Source organism: Vollenhovia emeryi, unplaced genomic scaffold (assembly GCF_000949405.1).
Source record: "Vollenhovia emeryi isolate VEMERY1.0 unplaced genomic scaffold, V.emery_V1.0 DF939239.1, whole genome shotgun sequence".
NCBI classification, from domain to species: domain Eukaryota; kingdom Metazoa; phylum Arthropoda; class Insecta; order Hymenoptera; family Formicidae; genus Vollenhovia; species Vollenhovia emeryi.
The window spans coordinates 229,816-251,979 of record NW_011967127.1 but is presented as its reverse complement, the minus strand read 5'-3'; the positions used below and the strand labels follow the sequence as shown (position 1 = coordinate 251,979).

Here is a 22,164-nt window from a genome sequence, read left to right as displayed (position 1 = left end):
TATGGAGATTTCAGACGGTCCGAATCCTTTGAGGATCAATCGGCTGACTAGTCCATGCGACGCGATGTTCTTAACTCGATGCGATTAACAAGCTGAACACTCGTGTTTGCGTTGCCGACATGTTACCGATTTTCGTAAACAATTATTTGGCGTAAATACTTTTAATGCACGATTGAAATCACTATAAAAAAATATTCAAGAGAAATAACAATCGTGCGATTACAGGCTTCGAATCTTGTCTCGTATATTAATGCATTTAAGAGTGGAAAAAAACTCGATTAAGTAAATCAATAGAAATTGTATCGTTTCTATTGAATAATTTAATTTTGTAATGTGATATTCGATGGTTTTACCCATAAGCGTCGTAAAATATCTCTGTCCCATTTCGTTACAAAATCTATACGAACTTATGCAGAATCTGTGCATCGCAAAACTATTTTATTTTTATGATATATTCCGCGCGGCACATTCGATGCAAATTTCCATGCGACAGACGCTCCCAAAGTTTGTATTGTCATTTTATCTGTTCCTGCCTTACCGTAAGCAATAGGTCCTTGATCAAGGGTCGAGCGGCGGTCCTCGTGGACTTCGTTCTCCGCACAGACACCACGTTGACGTCTCTCGGCCCGAACACTGTCCTCGGCATGGTGTTCGATCTAACCAACCGATACTCGTCCCCTAGAAGTCTGCTGCTTTTCTTAAATGTGCCGCACAACATGTTTGTGACGTCGTCTCGTTCAAGCTACCGAAACCCTGTTAGATCCCCACCGGTGTCATTCAAGCGAATACCGAGTGTGTTTAAACTCTCACACGAGTCTCAGATCGAGATCTCTCGGCCGTGAAAATTGCAAATACTAATATGTTTTAAATGCAATCGATCCTTTGCGAATGTATTGTGGCTTATAAATCACTATAGATGTCGTCTACAAGACTGTCGCGAGCACCGTAAAGTTCAGTCCTTCAGAATCCTTCAACGAGTCTTTATAAGCGGGAGAGAATCAATTATTGATCAATCTCGATGCCACGAGATTTGCCAACCACGATATAAAAGACACTTTATTTTGCGAGCACTCGCGAATATTTGTCTTGACTTTTATGACTTACTGTAATTGTTATCGGCGGTGCGATTATTTAGATAAAACCTCCAGCAAGTTGAATCGATGCTTTCCCGCCAGTTTCCTTGCGGATAACAGACGATCCCTTATCGACGTTACAAAAACAATCGGAATTCACGAGCACAATCTGTTCGATCAGAAAACGTCCTTCCGCCACGTTCACGCGAGTTCCTTCGAGCGTAGATATCCGTTTTTTCGCGGCGAAGTACTATGGCGCCGTCTGCAGATTCCTGCATCTATTTAACCCTTCCGGCCCCGGCCGCACCCTCTGCAAATCGACTGGTCCCCCTTGCTTCGATTGTCCGCTCTCTTTCTTTCGCTTCTGGCCGCTCCTGGCTTTCGATGTTTTCTCTTGGATCTTTTTCTCTTTTCCGATCCTACAACCACCCACGTTATTAACTAACCGTGCAGCACGCGATTCTTGGGGTCCAAAATCGTTGAGGTGATCGACCTGAATCGGAATGGAGTAGTGACCGGACTATTGGTCAGTCGCGATCGGTTGGAGGTTGTCGACTCGCGCCAAGTCCCAATCGCACTGCTCGAAGACTCGCGGCAGGATACTTCCTTCCCCACTACTCCCGCGATTCCCTTCACTTCCTCTCGATAAGCTTCTTCGGCGCAATTTTTATCTTCCACCAGATGCTATCAGATCCCACGCGGTTTACTTCCCGAGTTGCCAAGTGTGTGACGTAACTGGAAAACTGCAAACCTCCTCTTCTCCCTCTTCTTCCTCCCTCGTTGTTGTTGTTGTTGTCGTTGCTATTGTTGCTGCTGCTCCTTCTGCTTCTGCTTAAAGTGAAGGATGGCCCCGCACCTGAAGCATCCAGGCGCGTTTTCGGGCTGCTCGATACTCAATTAACGGAATCTCAGTCGGCTCGAGTCGCAGTGAGAGCCGAGAGTCGACTGAAGGCATAAGGCTCCGGTTGTAGGCTCGTCGAAGGAACCCCACCACGTTGATTTCAACAACACCCGGCACCCGGCCCGACCGGACGACCCGGTCGCGTGGCGCTCGGCACAGATATACGCAGTGTCTCTCAAAATCACTTTTGGATTTTCGAGCCTGCACGGCGCTTCGTCCTCATTCGGAGCGATCTATTTCCAGCGAAGCGCTTTGTTCACAATTTCGATAACTTTTTTGAATGTTTCAAACTAATTAGATATATGCTGACCGATTATTAGTTCCTCATTGTCGGCCTGAGTAATTAGACAAAAAGTAGATTGTATAATAGAGAACGGTCTATCGATTTTTATGCTATTCCAAAACATTAGGCAACATTGCGGTTTAAGTATGTACGGTTTCTCTCAGAATAGTAAAATTAATCTAATTTGCTTGCATTTTATACAATAATATAAGCTGATGTCATAATTATTCTAAAGTTAAAAAAACTGTAACATGAGAAAAGCATCCGTGCCATTTTTAAGGAGAAACAAATCGTTAAAAAAAGAATATCCCTCAAACATTATTCGCACTTATTAGCTCGCATCGGCGAAGCAACAAATTCCGTAATCTCATTCAGCACGTAGGTTAATAGTATTCTATTTCTCACAAAAGATTCTTCGTTGAATAACGTTCTCAGAGGTCTCACTTATAAATAAGCGAGCCTTGGAGAACTCGTTATGCGCGAGAATAATAGTTTGATCGAGGCGTCCTACTTCCGCGCTTATCGAATTTCCAAATCGGAAGTTCCGCTCGGAGCATTAAAAGACCTTGACATCTAGCAGAACGAGACGGGCCAGCTGAAGGAACTCGATTCCTCGATCGGCGCATCTGCCTTCTCCACCACGAAGCCGCACTTTTACACAACGAATACACGTCGCGGGATAGAAATAATAAATATCAATTAGAATACCTGATTTTCCGAGTAAAGCATATTATAGATCATATTGTAGATATTAAAAATCACGTGACACTATTAAATATTATTAGAGTGATAAAATCGCTGGTAAAAACACGTTTTAAATATCAAAACTAGATGCCGATTACCATATTATCTGTTTCGTAACGAAAACCGCCGCGTCGTGGAAACGAGAAAAATCTGTCGGCTGATTAAATTGCCGAGGAGTAACCGCGGACTCAAAGGGAAGCAAAAAAATACACCTGTCTACTTATGTAAGTTCGCAGAACTTCACACGTAATTCGAAGGTTCTTTTCGCAAAGTATGAATATATTGCGGTTTGCTCGGCCTAACTCGTTCCTCGTCGCGGCGAAGACGTGTCATTTTCTTGGTTTCTGCGTTTGATCACGAGTTCCGAACGTTTCCTGTGGAAGTCGCGCGATTACCCGGCCTAATGGCATTGACACACGCATAAGAGTGTTCAACCGCAAGAATTTGCACATCCATCTCAATGGAAACGCAAAAAGTCGCTAATCGTAAAAATTTTACTTTTTCAAAATCACGTTTAAACATAATCTTATTACCATTTTGAATCAATGGAATAAAATAAATAATAAATTACGTCTACTGATCACAGGAAACGTTACAATTTTTGTTCTCCGTTCTTTATTAATGCTTGTTCAAAAGGATCTACATCAGTTTTAAAGCCTTGAGAAATGCAGCACTTATTATCACGAGACACGGTAGTGTCTCGCGCCAAGTATAAGCGACTAAGTATAAGCGACAAACCTAACCACGCGCGCGACACCGACCGTGTAACCTTAACATCAAATAACGAATTTCTATTTCGCTCAATCAAAAATGCTAATCGCTATTGCAATAGCTTAGCCAAACGTGACGAACAATTCGTAGTAATATTTCGATGTTTCAGTAAGATAGGCTTCAATTTAATTGAGTTGAGGGAAAAAACGAAAATTACAAGAGCCATTTGATAATTAAGCCGGCTTTGAGCGGGTTGAGTACCGCGTTTATGACTAACAGAAAACTCAGGTGAACGGTACATTTACATTAGAATCGATGTAAGACCGCGCGATTATACGTATAGCGCGGCCGATGTGCATAATGAAGGGTGTTTCGCAGCACCCTTCGCCTGCGAAAATGGACGTGCAATTTCGGCGTGAGTCATGCGAGGCCCTCAAGATGGCTAAATAAATGACGCGGCATAAGTTAGCCTGAACTTTCTCAACCGGTACTTATCGAACAAACTTTTCAACATACATGTCTCGCAGATGTCAAGAAGTTCGGGATGAAATGCCCCGAGACGCGCGACGTGGTAAATTTTCTATGTAGGTAAATTATAAGGTTTTGTATAATGGGAGAAAATTTTATCTTAATGCGTGTAATTATAAAGGAACACTTTAAACTAAAGTTTTTAAGTTTCAAGCATCGCGAGCGATCTAAGCGCAAATTGTATTAAAACTAAATTGACATCACATTTACAGAGAAAAATACATTTCTAGCATCTGCTAGTTTGTTAATTTTATGCAACAACTTTGATAATTCTTTGTTCTTAGGCTCACTGAGGATGACCCGAAAATGGGTCGAAACGTTTGATGAATAATTTATAAATTCAATAAAAAGTTCCATATTGGACATTTTCACACAAATACCTGCGTTTGACTCGCATTGGCCTTCTTCCCCCCGCCAATTTGCTAGTTTTAATTGCTACAAAATATTTTTTAATATTAAACAAGAATGTACCTTCTATATTTTGCTCTTCTTTTTGTTCTTTGTAGCACAAGTACAACAACTGGCAGAAATAGGGGTATCTCACCAGATTCCTAGTCTCGTGATTCAAATTAACAGAACACATCGTCCTACGGTGCGATTTTACTACGACAAACACGGTACATTTCAATAATCTCCGTTACGTTACCCGAGGATTCAACGTTCCGCACTTAGTTGACATTCGGTCCTAATTCTTGAACGTTTCTAAAGTTACATCACTGGATATAGACGTAAGGAATTCTAACAGTGCAACTGAGCACGGGAATAGGTAGTTTAATTTTCCGCGTTCGAAATGCTTCGCATGTCGCATGATTTATCACGTCACGGTTTCATTTGCCTAATCTTCAGATTCAAAGCTTTCAGAGTTTCAAGAAATATAAAAATATATAAATGAATAAATTTAGAATAAAATATTTAGACACTAACACCCTGCCACGGCTCTTAGTCCTTTATTCCTTCAAATTTGCATTTATCACATTTGAGCCATACGAATTTTATTAATTTGATAATAAAAATGTATCTTTTTGTATTTATATAATATAAATTTTCCACAATTTAATTATAAATTGCAGTAAATTTTTACGAGTGTTAAGAAATATAAAAATGTATCTTTTTATATTTATATACTATAAATTTTCAACAATTTAATTGTAAATTGCAGTAAATTATATCTGATTTAAATTTCTCTCTTTCCTTTCACTTTCTACACTCTAATATAGTTGCAACGTAGGTATTAAAATTTTCTTTTTGTTAAAAGTATTAGTTTAATTCTTTTATACGATATTCGCGAGTTTAATTTCCAAAAATTTGAGAATCCCTGAACCCCTTCAGGTTTTTACCTGAGGGATACGCATGCGCTGCGACCGACAGATGTTTCCTCCTCGCCAACTGTTGCTCTCCACGTTCGGGAGAGGTGAGAGGCGAGGCTGCATCTGATTTACCGAAGAAAAGAAAAAGAAAAGGGGAGGAACGGGAGATAAAAGAAAGACGGAAAACTTGCCCCCGCGTCCTATATCAGCTCGTGCTCGCTCTTTTTTTTTGTCGGAGCACCTTCGGCCCAAGTCGGGTGGGGATGATGGCACTCTTATCCAACTCGAATAAATGCAGTTCTTACATCATTATGCTCGATAGTTGCCGATAACGCGTGTTCGACGCACTCGCGTATGAAATTAAAACTTCGTGACGATTACGTCTTCACATCTTCGCGGCGATCAAATTCGAAGAGTTCGGCTTAACGAGATTCAAAATGATCGAACATAAGTAAAAATAAAGTAACGTTTTCGATGACATAAAAAAATTAATATAACGGTGCAATTTTGTTAATTATCAACTTCGCGCAAATTGTGAAAAATCGCTAATAAAATATTGTTGGTGAAGCCTCTTGTTTATCAAAATGCAACCTTAGTCTCAAGATACATATTTCCTTCAATATTCTTCTACGCATTCTTTCCTAAAAGAAATATATAGTTTAAAATTTTATTTTTTAGTTCACTCGCAAGAAAATCGTGGAAATGTTAGCGAGCTGCTTTAGGCAAAAATTTCTGTGTCTTCCGGAGAGAGAATCGAAGCGTAAAGCGCGAAAGGCCCATACGCTCGATGTGACCTTCGTTTACTCCGCAAGAAAAGACTCCACGTGTCCGGAGGAATCGGCCGCGGTCACCACCTGCCCGATCGCGTCGCAGATCCTGGCAATCGCACAATTCGTATGTAACGTTGCGCGTTGCGCTACGAGATTTATTGCGGCACACAGTTAGGGCCGACGGTAGGTCCTCCTTGTAGCGGCTTATTAAGCGACGGTAAACCGCGCGGCGGAGATCCGCGCTGATCTTGGAACCGGTCACGACGCACGCGTATATCAGCAGCGCACCTCTCGGCACCACCTGCCGGTTGTTTCGCTCTCTTCCCCCTCGTGCGCTTCACCTGATCGCGGTCCTCCTGCAGCGGGCACTCGCAGACGAGCGGACACCTTTGTCGTCCCTTTTTCGTGGCTCGGGCCACATTATTCTCTCGTTGTACTCTTTTTTTTTACGATTGGCCCCTTAACGACATCACGCGGACTGCTCATTATATTCGACAATGAACAGATATCAATCCTAGGGACACATAGTAAACCTCTTGCTTCATCAAAGTGTCACGTGGTGGTAAAAAATAATTAATAGTAAAATTTATATTATATGTAGAGAAAAAGGTTAAGAAATATAAGAAATATGTTAGATATTCTTAATATCAATAGATCATAAAATAAATGTAACTCGTTAAAATGATATATTTCTTTAAATAGGAAATTCTATGCGCATTCTACAAATATATTGTACGTAAATTATATAGATTAGATATTTTTAATTTTTAGACTTTTTGCAAATAAAGTTTTATATTTCTACTTCCGTCCCTACACTTGGTAACCGACGAATTAATAAAGCAATTAATTTAATTTTAACTTAACAAAGTCGTAATCAATCTTCTCTCGCTTGGAAAAGATTCGATTCGACGTCACCCCTTCTCATACTCGATATATTATCGTCCTCGTGACATATTTTCGAGAAAAACAGTTCACATTAAAATAATACGCGCGATTACCGATTGCCACGAACGCGAATTAATAAAGCAATTCATTTAATTTTAATTAAACAAAGTCGTAATCGATCTCTCGCTTGGAAAAGATTGGATTCGACGTCATCCCTTCTCATACTCGATATATTATCCTCCTCGTGACATATTTTCGAGAAAAAAAAGTTCACATTTAAATAAAACGCGCGATTACCGATTGCCACGAACGCGCGGTTTTGCAAAAGGTGCAGAGTAATCCTTTTCTTCTCATCCCTTTCCCCTCCCCCATACTCTTCGGTAAAAGTCTTGGCCACGAGTCCGCTTATAGTCACGAGCCTCGTGCCTGTCGGGCCTGTCCTTCTTTTTCGCTTTTTTTTTCTCTTCTTGCTCCTCGTCATCCTCTCCGTTTGCTCGCCGATGGGCTATACGGCGTTCAAATCTCGGTCCTCGTCGAGGGGGAGGCGATTGCTTAACGACGCCAACCACCTGCCCCGAAAAGAGGAACACGTGCTGCTACTACGAGGCAGCTGCAACCCATAGGACGACGGATGTACGCGCCAAAATATCCCAAGTTTAAGCTGTTCGAGGTGTTGAGAGTGCGAAGCTAAAGGACAGACCAGACTGATGCATTTCCTCTATCTTCATTTAATCGGTAAACTGGTATTGTATATCCCATGTCTGATGAGATTATTTGTTTAAAAAGTCACGAATAAAATATATTTTACACTCATATATTGTCTTGTTACGATTGTGAATCAAACGCGAGCAAATATTTAACTATAGAACTCTAAATATGACTTCTACATTAATAATTATATGACTATACGTACAATACGTAATAAAATATTTTGAAAAGAAATTAGAAATTGGACATTTCTTCATTTATCCTTGCGAACAATCCAATAATATTGTAAAAATTCTTTTCTAGAAAAACTAACTCATCGACAAAGGAATATGCCTGTATTATACGTAGAACTACTTGGGAGGATGGAGGAAAATTAAATTTATTCGTCCACGCGAAAAATGCTGCGTCAAAGGTAATATCTCACGTAGCATGAGATTTATCTGACAAGATTAGAGACTAGCGCAACAGATGGCAAGCAGGACGCGTGGCTGAACCACAGAATTTTTGTATTTCGCTCGCTTACCTCCACTCGAGATAGGAGAGTTAGAAAATTAATTTTAGTGCCATAATTAATTCTAATGTTGTGGTCCTTCGTTCATTATCACGTTATTGATGAGGTGTAATGCATCCAGATTATATTTCCATTATAATAAATCAAAAGTAGATACTTAGTACTGTAATGAGTTTGATTCTCATGATATCCTCAATGCAGTTAATTGTTTTATATAATCATATATCAGCTAACACATTGCAGTTTCATTTACATAAATTAACTTATTAATCAATATGTTAGAAATAATAAAAAATAATCAATACTTTTTACGCACGTCATTTTTTTAAGAGATTTACACTTTATTCTGACTTATTTAAAATTGTCTCTTCTATTGTTTCTCCGTTCATTCAAATCTCTCGGCTATCTTGTATTATTGCCGTGCAAGATCTGCGAAATACGATTTTTTCCCGCCCTTTTCTCGGTGCCCGCTCTTCTTATTTTGCGAGCGCATTGATAACGGTTCATCTGACCCCGAGAGAGAAACCGAAGAAAACAGAAGCCCCGAAGAGGAGACGCGGAAATGAGGATCGCTTTACGGCACACGGTGCTCGTGGATGGACAAGCGAGAAGAAGGTCGGTCGAACTACACAGCTGCCCTTAGGCACGTGCAGCGCGCCGCTACCTGAACGATTCTCCATTTCCCGCACTCTTGGGGCTACCTGAAGAGAGTGAGCTAGTTTTCTCAATAGACAGGAAGAAAAGAGCGAGTGGTGTGCACTATGTGTCAGGACAATCGAATGGGTCGTTGTGTCATTCACAATTTTACAACTGAGAGAGCACATTCACCACTTTATAACTTTAACGAACAAACAAGGGAACCAATTTAACTAACAATTTTCGCCTATCTTTTTACAATTAAAAAATGCAGTCTGAAGAAAAAAGTTGAAGTTACTTTGACATTATATTTTAAATCACGTCTAACAAAGTGTCCGTTTGACCTATTATCAATTCAACGTTTAACGAAGTTTTGTTATGTATAAAAAGTACAATTGCAATGGTATTATTCTTCATTAAAACGAACAACGTTTTGTAGTTCGCAATTTTGCCACGCGATTTGTAAACTTTTTATGAGGATGGAACACGACTTTATGAATGCATAAACGGGTCTGAAATGGAGAATACGTTTTTCCCAACGTAATCCTCTTTCGCTAATTTAATGGCGTCGATAAGTGCTACTTGATTTCACCGCAGAACGTTACACGACTGGATCCTATATTCGTTATCGTATGATGGAGTCTTGGGAGCACCAAGATCAAGAGGCCACCTCATTTCCCTTTCCCGGCTGTTTAGGCTTTTCGAAAAGCATAATTGCGGCCAAGGGTCATCGCTGATGGATCTGCACAATTTTAAATTGATGATAATCTCGTGGGCCGCTCGTACGCCGCGTAATACACATCCCCCGGTTGATAATCCGATAATTAGCCCCTTATCTTCTTAAATGGATGATCTTTCGCGTGTGCTTAAACCTTCGCCCCATAAGTGGGCAATTATTAAGAACTCAAAAACGTAACGGGTAAATTATGGTTTAAGCAACACTCGCTGCACAACAGAAAAATTATTTAGCCTCGCATACCACGAGACTGTTAGGGGCAGGATTTAATTGAAAGAGCCGTTATAACAATTGACAAAAATAGCTTCTACGTTTTCAAACTCTAAGCTACGTATACTAAAGTTTCAACGTGCTTTCAAATCCCGCGAGTTTCTCTCGATCAACGGAAGAATGGCAAACAAGTGCCATACCGGATACAGCAATATTACGGAACAAAGACTCCCATTGGCCCCCGGTCACGATTAAGGATGGCCACCAAGTCCCGGCGCGGATGCGGATACTACGAAGCCCGCATGTTAATAGCCACCGGAAGCTCTTAACCATTTGTCTATTTCGCCGCGAGGCACGGCTCGCCGTTCGCGCTCGCTCCGATTTGCCCTCATTATGCGAACGATCAAATAATATAATGAACGATTTAGCCTCTTGAGCCTTATCAGTCTCTGTAATGGGACGTAGCTTGTCATGTCGTGAATTCGATAATTACAAGTTTGGAATGACCGCCGCGAAATCGTGAGTCTTATCAATCAAATTAGTGACTGAAGAACAAATGTATCGCAAACTCTCCGGGTTTCTGACGAAGATACATTTTTCGTTCGCGGTACGTTATGTAAAAAAAAATAAATAATTCGCAATAAATCTAGAATAAAATATTTAGACACTAACACCCTGTCACGGCTCTCAGTCCTTTATTCTTTCAAATTTGTGTTTATCACATTTGAGCCATACGAATTTTATTAATTTGATAAATAAATAAGTAGCTTCTCACATGTTCTTTTCATAAAAAGTTTATACTTGTGCAACAATTCCCCGAATAATTTCATCAGGGACTAATTGCCTGTTTTTTAACACTTTAATAAAATTTTCAATTCTGTGAATTCCTTAATAAGTGTCAATTGTTTCTCACTTAGCCATTTGACATTACTACAATCTCGATAATCTTTGTATCCAAATGATCAAATTTATCCTGAAAAGTCCTTTAAAAAATATATCCAGCGACTTTGATGAAGATATCAGCTCCACACGTGTTCCAACCATGAAACCATCAAGAGAGAGAGACACGTTAAGGCTGAAACCTGCATTACCAGTCTCGAAACAAGAAACCGCCTGTTGTCGGTAACGTATGCAGCAAAGATAGCACAGTTCCCGAGATAACCGTTCCTCATGAAAACCAGATGACGTAAGAGATATTTGCACAAGCGTCGAAGATAACGTGAACAATTGTTAAACAATAATTTATGACACACCACACCAAAAGTCTACGCAATCAACTCTCGATAAAATAATTTCAGACGCTCGTGTAAATTGTCAATTGAAAAGAGACGAGCGCGAAACTTTGCAAAATCAGGAAATAAATAAAGAAAATATATTCTAGTCAAATAATAAATAAAAACATACTAACGGTTTCATAAAGGAGAAATAAATGAGTTGATTATTCGTTGTCTCGTTGTCTTCTAGATCGTTACCGAAAGAAACACAAAGAGCACTATTTCTAAACCAAATTACTGTCTACTTAAAACAGAGGAAAGTCGAATTCTTCTAATAAAAAAAAAACTCAACCAATTACCTCGCGGAAAATACCAAGGATAATTATGAATCCCTGGACACATGCGTACGAGACAACACGACTGCGCTGCGCGCAATTCTGAGAAAAGCTATTACGCAATTTAGCGGGGCACAGTAATTTCGTGTGTGACGCCCCGCGCAAAATGCTCCGGTCCCCGAGCGGAATGTGTCTGCAAATTGGACACCTCGGCGCTCGCGTTACGGTACGTCCGCGTTACGCGAATCATCCCGACGCGCGTTTCGCGTCTCGATGGAACGGCCGGCCAATGTGCACGATGATGCTCAGCACCGTAACGCCCTAATCATCGCGAATAATTCACGGTGTGTAGCGAGGAGGCAAAAAAATATAACGAAAAAATATTATTTCCGTACGTAGAAGGAGATCATAAAAGATAGGAATTCCGTGTTTTACGAGCCTCATCCTTCCGTCCCAGCGTATTGTGTTCGATTTAAATGCGCGTAGTTTAATAGTCGATTCAACGAAACTTTCTAATTTTATTGGAAGATAGTATTTCTATTCAAGTAAACAACTGATATTACATTGTTTATTCTTCTCCCGATTATTTCTCGAGTGTTTTATTTCATAGTAAAAATGCGTAAAAATATAACTGCGTTCTTAATTCAGAATTTTTGAGGATTTCTCGCGGTCTGATTAGAGGTGCTTTGGCAAAAGACGTCGTAAAGCGCGAGACAAGACCGACGGTGACACGAATTGGATTAATAATATTTCGCAAAGATGTTTCAGCGTTCTGTTCCAGCGCTCTCTCGAATGTTCTGTGGCCACGTAGGGGTCAGCGACCACAGTTGCAACGTTATCCGTTCCGCGTTGCCAGGCTATCGATCTGTGCACAGGCGCCTTGACCGACCTCCGATGCATCGCCAAGTGCAAGTGCAGGCAAAAGCTCCCTTTCTCCATCTCTCTTTCTCCTCCCCGCCACCCCTCCCCAACCTCTCCTTCTCCCTTGCGTTATATCCCAGAGCGATCTCGAAATAAAAGTGAAAGAAATAAGAAGAAAGCAACAGGGCGAAGAGAAAGCCCCGAACAGGCGATCGCTTGTTTATCGTTCTCGACGCGACGCAACTCGTGAAACGCCACGCGCTTACGCGCGAGTGAGACCCATAGGAATTTCATATCTCGATAAAGCCTCGACGCTGCAAACGCTATTACTCATCGAAATGAGCGCTCGGCGATCATGTGATCGCGACGACAAAGTTCAGCCAACAAACTGCGGGAATGCCAGATAAGTGGCGTATTACCTTTCTCCCTTCAACCACACTGAGGGACCCATTTGGTTGAATGAAACAAAATTTAGTTGACTCGACTGAATTTCTTGTCTAGCTATGAGCAGACAAATCGTTCAGTCATGAGATGGACGAATTTGTTATCTCAACCGTAAAATTTTGTTCAGATAAACAACTCATGGAGACAAAATAGTTAGTTGTAACATTTAACTTCTTTTCAGCAACGTACTTTTCGCTTTATACAACAAAATTACAAGTTCAGTCAGCAAAATGATTTAATCAAATTATTTCGTTCCATTCAACAAAATGGGTCTCTCGGTGCATCTTCCTCTACTATGGATTCTCGGCAACTTGTTCGTAAGCGACTCGATTTTATGAATCTCGACATCAGCGGCAGGCGCAAACATAAGGATGAGGCATTGAGAGAATTTGCTGATTGTGAGAGGAGTTTATCTTCTGCCAATATCTTCCAATCGGTCAGTCACTCCACATTTCGTCCGGTCGTCGCGATTTTAACTTCCTGCCCCCCCCCCCCCGTGAAGTAAACATCGCGTGATGGCGTGGGGCAATGACACCCAATTGCTCTGCTATCGATTCGCCGAACCTTCGCCGCGAAACGCCGGCCAAGTAGAAGTGGATGTGCACGTGCACTTCTACCCATCCATCTTTCACCGACTAGACTCGATTCTCGGGTGTCCATTCGTCGTGCCGGCGGCTTGTAGAAGGGTTCAAGGTTACTCGTCACGGTTTCACTTTCAGCGAATACTTTTACCCCTCGAGGACGCCGCGTTCGCCATCAGATCAACCGCGATAGTAATTAAGACTCATCCCGCGTTCACCAGAAATCGCGGGTGTCGAGATTTAAGATATAGCTCGTACGGGGAATTATTCTACTTTTAAATCATGTCGAATCGAGCTAAGTTGTTGATCCTGACTGCGTTTGACTCCGTTCGTCAAGAGTATCGTCGAAGAAATCGAGAGACCGCGATTTAAACTGATTTAAAGCTCCAAATTTAAAACAGATAAAAAAAATATGCTGACGTTTTCATTAATGCTTGATCTAATAAACGTGTCTCGCCGACTAATAAATGTCTGGCGTGCACGGCATTCTTTCGATTTAATATTTTCCCGCAACTTCGCGAAATGGAGTTGTGGTCTCGAAAATACTACGCTCAAGGAAGACCTATACAAACTCGTCTGTATGCAAAATAGGAGATACTCAACAGGTACCTCGAGAAACCCCGAGGAAAAAAAAACGAACCCGCTGTACAAGCTGACAATATTAAAGTTTTTTAAGACGAGGTAATATGACAAAGATTCGTCCCAAGTTCCTGAAAATCTCGTTACGGCAAACGGGAAGAGGAGAAGGACGTCGGAAAAAAAAGAGAGATGTCCGCGGAATAACTTGCTATGTTTTTGCGGATTCGTCTAAAAATTTCGCTATCGCGCCGACAAAGTCAATCGGGAGGAGGGGGGGGGGGGAACTTTCACAAAGTAAATGCGCCAACTTTTATCGTTCGGAACTAACGACAAAGGGAATTCTCCAAGTTCGTAATGACGTTCCACGGATCGCGCGGATCCGCGAACTGTCCGGTAAAATCGTGTCTGCAAGCGCGCTGAAAGTCGCTAACGCAGCTAACAACGTAACAGAGGATCCGTCAGGAAAGCGATTATCCGCGATTTAATGAAATTAGAGACAACCACGCGGCAGGCCACGCGGCCTCCGGGCAGGAAGTGCTAAAAGCACTCAGCAAGAACGAACGTTGGTCTACCCGCTGGACAAAGTTCGCGTAGCAATCACTCGGACACGTCAATTGCCGCCAATTCTGTCGTTTCGCGTTCACCATTGCGCAAATAGTGAAAATCACGAGCCAGAAAAATACGCAAACAACGGATTTATTTTATGTTTCTACGCTAAATCGAGAAACTTTGACAAAATTGTACAAGTTGACATTTTTACGGCTAAAATTTTTTAATGTGCAAAGACTTTATAGCAGTTTTAATGTAATAAACTTAAATGTATTGTTATTGTCGCGGTAATAAATAAATGTATCGTAAATATTATGCGAAATTGAATGATTTTGTTTCCAGATTTAGGTTCAAAATTAATACTTTCGATTGGATTTACGCGACACGATTTATTAATAACACGGTTCACACGCGCGTAATTTGTTACGTAAAATCCACTTGTCGGCATATTCCTCCGACAACACTTAAGGCCTCAAATGTAGAAGCACAGACACGCACGCGGAGACACGTGCACGCTTTTCAAGGAAGTAAACTCGCGTCAGCGGCTTCTCGTGCTAGCTACTAGCGAATCATTTAGACCACGCGCCAATTGACACCAATTGAGAAGCGCGTAGTACTCAAGAGAGGCAGTTAGTCAGCTGCCTCTTCATTGGATCGCCTCGTCTTTCAAACTAATCAGATCGAAGAAATTTCTTGCCTGACATCGATTCTACTTCGGTCTCCAGATGGCGTCTCGTATCAGAGACGTTCAATTAAAGACGTCAAATTTGTATCACTGTCTACCGCTTTATTTAACGTTTAACGATTGCTCAAATTATATCCGGCACAGTATATTTGCTGTGATCATACACAATTATAATTAATCATCGCAGCCTGTTTATAATTGTTTCAAGACACATTTAGTTGTAGGTATAGTGAGTTGGCCTATACATCACTTACGAGTAATTGCCGTAACATGCGATAATATTTGCAATTTCGTGCAGCTCTTAGATATTCATATGTGTACTGTCTATAATTATACGACAGTATTACTGCCGTCTATGTTTACAATTGTTTTCACGCAGGGTATTTAACAATGCACCGTTTACGGTTAATTGATACGTACCGCTATGGGGATACGTTTTTCAGCGAGGGGGAAACCGCTGACCAAAATCTTGTACACCAATGCCCACTAATGCCCAGTGGGAGTTACTTTATCTTATTTTATCTTATTTACCTTTATGCCCCAGCAAGACCTAATGCCCAAACTAATACTCAAAAAATGTCTAGTAATGCCCGCTAATGCCATAAATCTGTACACCACAATCCCCCTCGTTTTTCAGTTGCTATTATCGCACAAACCGTTCATGGGGGAAAAAATTTATTTTTCCAATTTTCTTCAAACATCGGAATATTTACGATTGTTTCACGGAACGCTGGCTGCCTACACGCTGTTAGCACAACGGCGGTTGTTCGCGGGTTCCTGACCGTAAAACAGCTAACGAAGAAACCACGCCAAGAGAAATATAAACTCACCACAGTCAGGCTGTCCAACTCGCCCAGCCACTCGTTCAGAAGCTGTTCAGGATCTGTCTCGTTGTCGCTGTCCTCGGCTTCTTCCTCGTATCGCTCCATGGCGAGCCAACCGTCCGTCGAACCGTTTTCCCTGCACAGAAAAATTAGATCGTCAAATTTTCTTTCGGTGCACCTCCATCGAGATATCATATTGAAATATAGGCGATTTCTTTTATATATCGAGAGTACGTACGCAACTCTCTATATCGCGCAATTTAATTGCACGAATTTAAAATCAAATGCGATCGCAAAATATCGCCGCAGTAAATCTGTGGAAATTAAAGCAACTACGAGAAATTCGGTAAAATAGGAGATCGCTGGTAAACGCGACGCTTTCACCGAAATTGGATTCATTTTGTGAAACAGAGTGCTGTAATAAAATTTAGATTTTTTTTTGTTTCTTTAGCAAAGCGTACGGGTTCATTGTTGGCAAATATGTGCCAAGTGCATACCCAATTAGTATAATATAGGAAATTATACAATTGGAGAAATTATGAAAAGGAAATACCGTCTCTCGCATAATTCTGCATCGGCGCCATACATCGCCTTCGCTTTGCATGCAAGTGTGTCATCGGCAAATATGTACCGTCTACGTAATACATCTTTGTTCGCTCGAGGGTAACTTGCGGTTACCAGCCGCGATAGTGCAGAAATGTTGACGAAACATTTAGTAGTAGCGCTGAACGGGCCTTGGCCCGAAATTCTCATTAATGGGACCGCGAGACTGTGATCGTAGAAACGCGAGCGGCGTAAATGTCGCTTTGTCACAATTCCTTTTCATTAACTCGCATAATTGGATGTACTCGTGCCGCAAATTGAAACGTAGAATTCCGCTACGTTGTAATTAGTTAGCCCTGAAGCGCGCGTTTGCGATCGTCTTGCTCAAGTTCGGTAAAACGTATCTTACTGTGAGCACGGTATCAATTAAATGTACAGGCTACCCGAAGTAACAAAAGTAAATAACGTAATCAAATTTAACATAATTACGCGATTACATATAAAACCAATAATAAGTAAACGAGGGCATTTCATAATTGCCTAAATACATAAATGTATAATGTTGCAATGAAAAGTAGACGCAACATAATTCACAAAAAAATAATATTATATTTGCTGCTGTTAATCGCTGTAGAAAAGCCAGGTGTATTTTACAGCAATGAGCGGGCATAATTTTTTACTACTGAGCGCGATGCAAATACGCAAAATGGGTTAAGGTGAAATGGCGTGCATTCCGGGATTAAAAACCCAGCAGTGGCGTTAAATGTCAAGAATTAAGCCGTAATTACAGACGGTGCTAACGAGACATTAGATTAATTTGTCGCGGCCGTGCATCGCGGTCAAGTGCGCGCGACGCCATTACCGGTAATGAAAATTAATTTAATCGTCCGATTGTCTCGAGAGAAATCAACTCGTTGTGCCGCGTCCTCTCCCCGCTTTGCACATATAGTGTTCCAACAAAACGCATCGCCGGTTGCGGCATGCACTTGCGCACAGACCGGCCCTGTGTCCTCCCCTGCGTGCAACGATTGCAGGTGGACCGTATCGATTCCCTTAATTCGATTCTCGTCAGGCATCACTCCGGGATAAATGCACACGCGCGATTGTTAATTATTTCGATACCGTCACGCCGCAGCAATGCAACCGTTTTGCCTCCGCCGTCTCCCGTCGAAAGACCTTCGGTAGCAGCGAGATCTTACAAGCTGAGCGGCATAGTTCTGTCATTAGCCAATCGTGGTTCCGCGATTAACCGATATCAACGAGAGAATTCCTATAACGCAAAGTACACTTCCTGCGACGCGAAGGACTTGGGACTCGAGAGAGGCGTTTATAAAAATGTTCTTGTTGTGCGGAAACGCAAAATTTCGCGAGTGTGTTTGTACGTTGGCAATTACGCTCTGGCTGATAAACAGGTAATAAAATCTCGAATTCTTATTCGTTGGACAGACGTGTGAGAGATTGACATGAAATCGTCCGCTGCGGTGGGATTCTCATTTCTAGCGTGCCATTATCACGTGACAGCTGGGAAGAAGGCTGACATCTCAAGTTCCCGTGGTAACGCGTGTGGGAAAGTAGCAGCGATCCGTGCGGGTCACTTTTAGATAGAACAGAAACACCCGCGGGTGCGTGCCCGAGCTGGATGGCGTATCGCCGGATGGCTCTGCATAAACACGCCACGCAGGTGCGGTGTAATCGTCTCGCGGTCGGGGCGGAATAGCGTTGCATTCCACCGAAGTAGCGCGAAACTGCACTGCTAATTGCAGCAGGGAGGAGGAGGAGGAGGAGGAGGAGGAGGAGGAGGAGGAGACGGGGAGCGCGAGAGGAACGGGTTTACGGTGCACTGGACGAGGTGTCCTTGCAAGGTTTACATCGCGATAGAGCGGGCATGGTAGCGCGGATCGCGGAACACGCGCAGCAAGGACGGAAAATGCGCGGCGACGCCAGCTTTCTTGCCGCCAGAACGAGCGTAGAAAATGTCGCGCTCGTGACACTCTGCAATCGTCCCGAGGACGTGTAAACGCTAATGCGATTTGATAATGACTTCCTCTTTTGATATAATATCTGGTAACCATAATCAATCACTTAACTGGTTTAAATCGCTCCTTATTTAACAAGGGATGAAATAAGACACGCGAGAGGAACCATTTCTTCAATCAGGTGTTGGAACGCATTTGTGTGTAACGTCGTACGACCAAATTTTTAACACTTCTAAAGTTCTATATTTAAAACTAACAAAAGTCGAAATAGACGCGTAGACAACATCTTTATACTATTATTGCGACAAATATTATCATATGCCTCGGTGGTCGAATTGGTGAGACGCCCGTCTAGAGTGCAATGTAGGGAGGTCCAGGCTCAAACCCTGACTGAGGTAGTATTTTTCGCAATAAATTTTCTGTATTATTAACAATGCCAGGTATGGTCAAGAAAACATTGACGCTTAATTCTCGCTGGCGACATTGAAGAATTCTTATTAGTTTAAAATTCTGTTATAGTGTTTCATCTTTTATACAGCTTATAGGTCAACAAAGTATGTGCAAGTGCAACAAGAAATTTAATGAATTTTAAAACGTAATCCATCACGTTACTGTTTCTTCGTTATTACTTCGAATTGTTGTCAAAGTATAAAACGCGGAAATAATAAATTGTAGACCACGCTGTGGTCTACAATTAGAGAAATTTTAGTTGAGCAGGAGGGAAAAAATGTCGAATAAAGTCGAAAAGTTAAGAAAGCACAATGCAAGTTGACGAACAACGTAATACGCACAGTAACGGCATACGCCTAACGCCGTGGTGTGCGTGCATGAAACATAGACCGAGATATCGATTGCTCGATTAATAATGCAACGAGCAGACAAAGCTCTCCCGTTTCTCCAGCAGCGGCGACATAACCGATGTTGCAGCTAGACGGCTCACGACGGCTTGTCTTTCAGCCGAAGAAACGGGTTCCTACATCGATAACGAGGCGCCTCTTCGACTATGCACGGTTCATCCCTCATGCGACCAGGGTGATCGATCGCGTCAGAGCAGCAAACAGCTTTATTCAGACTCCAATGAAACAATGGTGAAACGGCTGAATCTTTAACGCAACTCATACACGTGTCCCTTTATCACATGCAATTCTGTGAGAGAATTACGAATCGACAGCTAGCAACATCAAGGATACAATTATAGATATTCCGATTCCACAGCGGTGGAGTAGTTCAAGTTGAAAAAGTTGAAAAAGATAACTTGAGTACACAGGATCCCTTTGAAGCGCTCAGATACGACGGTGTTATCGATAACTATCAACCGAGATATCACCGCAACTCTTGTAAGTCGCGCCGCTAGCAGCTCGATTCGACACTGGAAGCGTTTATCGTTGAATTAACGATATTTCCTCGTTCGCGAAGGGTGCAGCAGATACGAATGAGTTACCAGAAATCCCTTCACGAAACGAGTTTACTCGAGATAGCGCGAGGTTCAACGCGAGGGACGAGCTTCTTGGCGAAAATACCTTAGGGACTTACAGGCGAGCGAGGCGGTAAGGAAAGGAAGAGACTGTCGTCGAATCGACATGTCGGCATGCGGTGAATCATAATCGAGTTTATAGCCGCTGCAACGCGGAAACGTATCGATATTGATCAGGTTAAAAGATATCAGAGTCGATATGGAACTGGAACAGCCGGTAACGTTTACCCTGAAGGAAATAAGACGGAGAAGCGATATAACGAGATATAAAGCGCTTCGTTCTTCATCTTCATTTGCAAAACGCCCTACTTCTTTCGGCTGCATACAATACGGCATAAAATTGAAATAATTATGCACATGTAACAATCGAAAATATCTAGATTGTGTAAATGTCGAAATTTTCATGATAAATTTCCTATTCCTCCATGCAATTAATTATACGCGTAAATAGAGCATAACTAACGTAATAATTAACACATGATTTAATGATAATTCGATCGCGAATTGATAAACAATTGTATTGGGCGATAAAAATGCAAGCGGCGTTTGTAGGAAGATTGCGTCTGGCGTTCCTGTCGGCAATGGCGGAAGTCACCCTCGGGAAGGATGCACCGTCTTTCCTCGAACCTTATCTCCTCTTTCACGCAGGGTCCTCTCCGTGCAACGCCCCGATTCGATCGATCCTCACCTTCTAGCGTTCGCGTTCAGATCTGCCTTATGGAACACGAGCTTGCCCCGCCGCAAAGAAATTCCGCGGACACGGAAACGAGGGTCGAGGAAAAACCCGGAACGATGGATTCAGCGGATCTCCTTCCGAGGGTGCTCGAAGGGTGTCCAATGACTCACGTGTATACTCGGGGAGGAGAGAGAAACCCTCCGCCGAGCATTCAAAAGTTTCTCCGAAAAAGGATTCTTCGGGAGGGGTGTGCGAAGCCCCGACAAGCTAGTCGCGAAATTAGAAAAGTGAAGTGACGCACCAAAAACGCTAAATCGCCATTACACGGAAAGAAAAATGTAGCTGCCGCGGCTAAGAACTGCATGTGACCAGCTAATATTTAGTTGTGATAGCTAAATATTTTGCTACTGTGCCTATTGTATCAGGTGTGGCAGCAAAATATTTTTAGCAAATCATGATTAGCCACGATAGCGAAAAATTTTTGTTCAGTGCAAATATCTAACAACAAGTTTAAATGGAAAGCACATTACAAGTTTGCTTGAAATAAATCTCGACTATTTGTCTCCATCCGTAAACAACTGAATTTGCCAAATCGTTTTTAATTACTTATAACCGAAAAGCTATCGCGGCATTCTCACTAAACTCTTTCGCACAGTTTGTTATACTTTCAATCGTTATTCTCGTCGCAGCTCTGTGAAACCTCGCACATGTGCGTCATCCCAGAATAAAACGTTGACGACGCTATCGTTTTTATCCGGCGGGCCGAATCAATAGCTGCTGCTCCAGAATAGCTGCGTAAGCACCAGTTATGCCATCGAAATTATTCACGCGCAACTCTTTACCGGCCGGGACGCAGAATGTTTTTAGCAATTCGTTTTCTCAACAAACGCGTACGTACGTATAGATTCGAACGATGCACTATGGGTTGCTACTTTGGCGACGCGGTGTCGCTCGATAAGCACCGTCGTTGCCCATGGCGATGCTAAATAATACCCCAGCGGTTTCGTACCACCTTCGAGAAGCTACCGTGGTCCGCGTCGGGAGAGCGATTAAAGACAATTTGCACGGAGCGACGCGATTGTCTCGGCACGCGAGGCACGCGCCCGGAAACAGATATTAAACCTTCCGGATTGTTGCGTGCCGTCCGCAAGAAAAGGGACGCGCGGTTCATCGCGAATTAACAAATAATTTCGTTTCTCTATCCACCTATTGTATTCATTCAAACGGCGTCAGTTTTACGCCGACGAGTTCAAAGTTTATATATAAATAATTTGTCAACGAAAACGATTCGATCATTATTACACAAATATGATTTCTCTTATCAATTTTTCTTTACCAAATTAAAAGTTGTTTCTTTTGGATTTCAATTCCAGAGTTTCTTTTCGTCCGCTTGTTATCTTTTGCTAATACTTGAAATATC

General features: G+C 42.1%; 1 protein-coding gene across 5 annotated transcripts in view; it reads right to left on the bottom strand.

Moving 5' to 3' along the window:
* LOC105560183 (amyloid beta A4 precursor protein-binding family B member 1-interacting protein) overlaps positions 1-22,164 on the bottom strand; it is a 130,470-nt gene that overhangs the window by 72,245 nt on the left and 36,061 nt on the right. For 3 of the 5 annotated variants that reach the window (XM_012009062.1, XM_012009064.1, XM_012009063.1), the window contains exon 1: positions 539-2,338. In XM_012009062.1, coding sequence (XP_011864452.1) covers positions 539-718 — 180 coding nt within the window. In that variant the 5' untranslated portion in view covers positions 719-2,338. Of the gene's footprint in view, positions 1-538; positions 2,339-16,081; positions 16,212-22,164 lie in introns of those variants that run through there. The other 2 variants (XM_012009066.1, XM_012009067.1) reach the window with 1 other exon arrangement.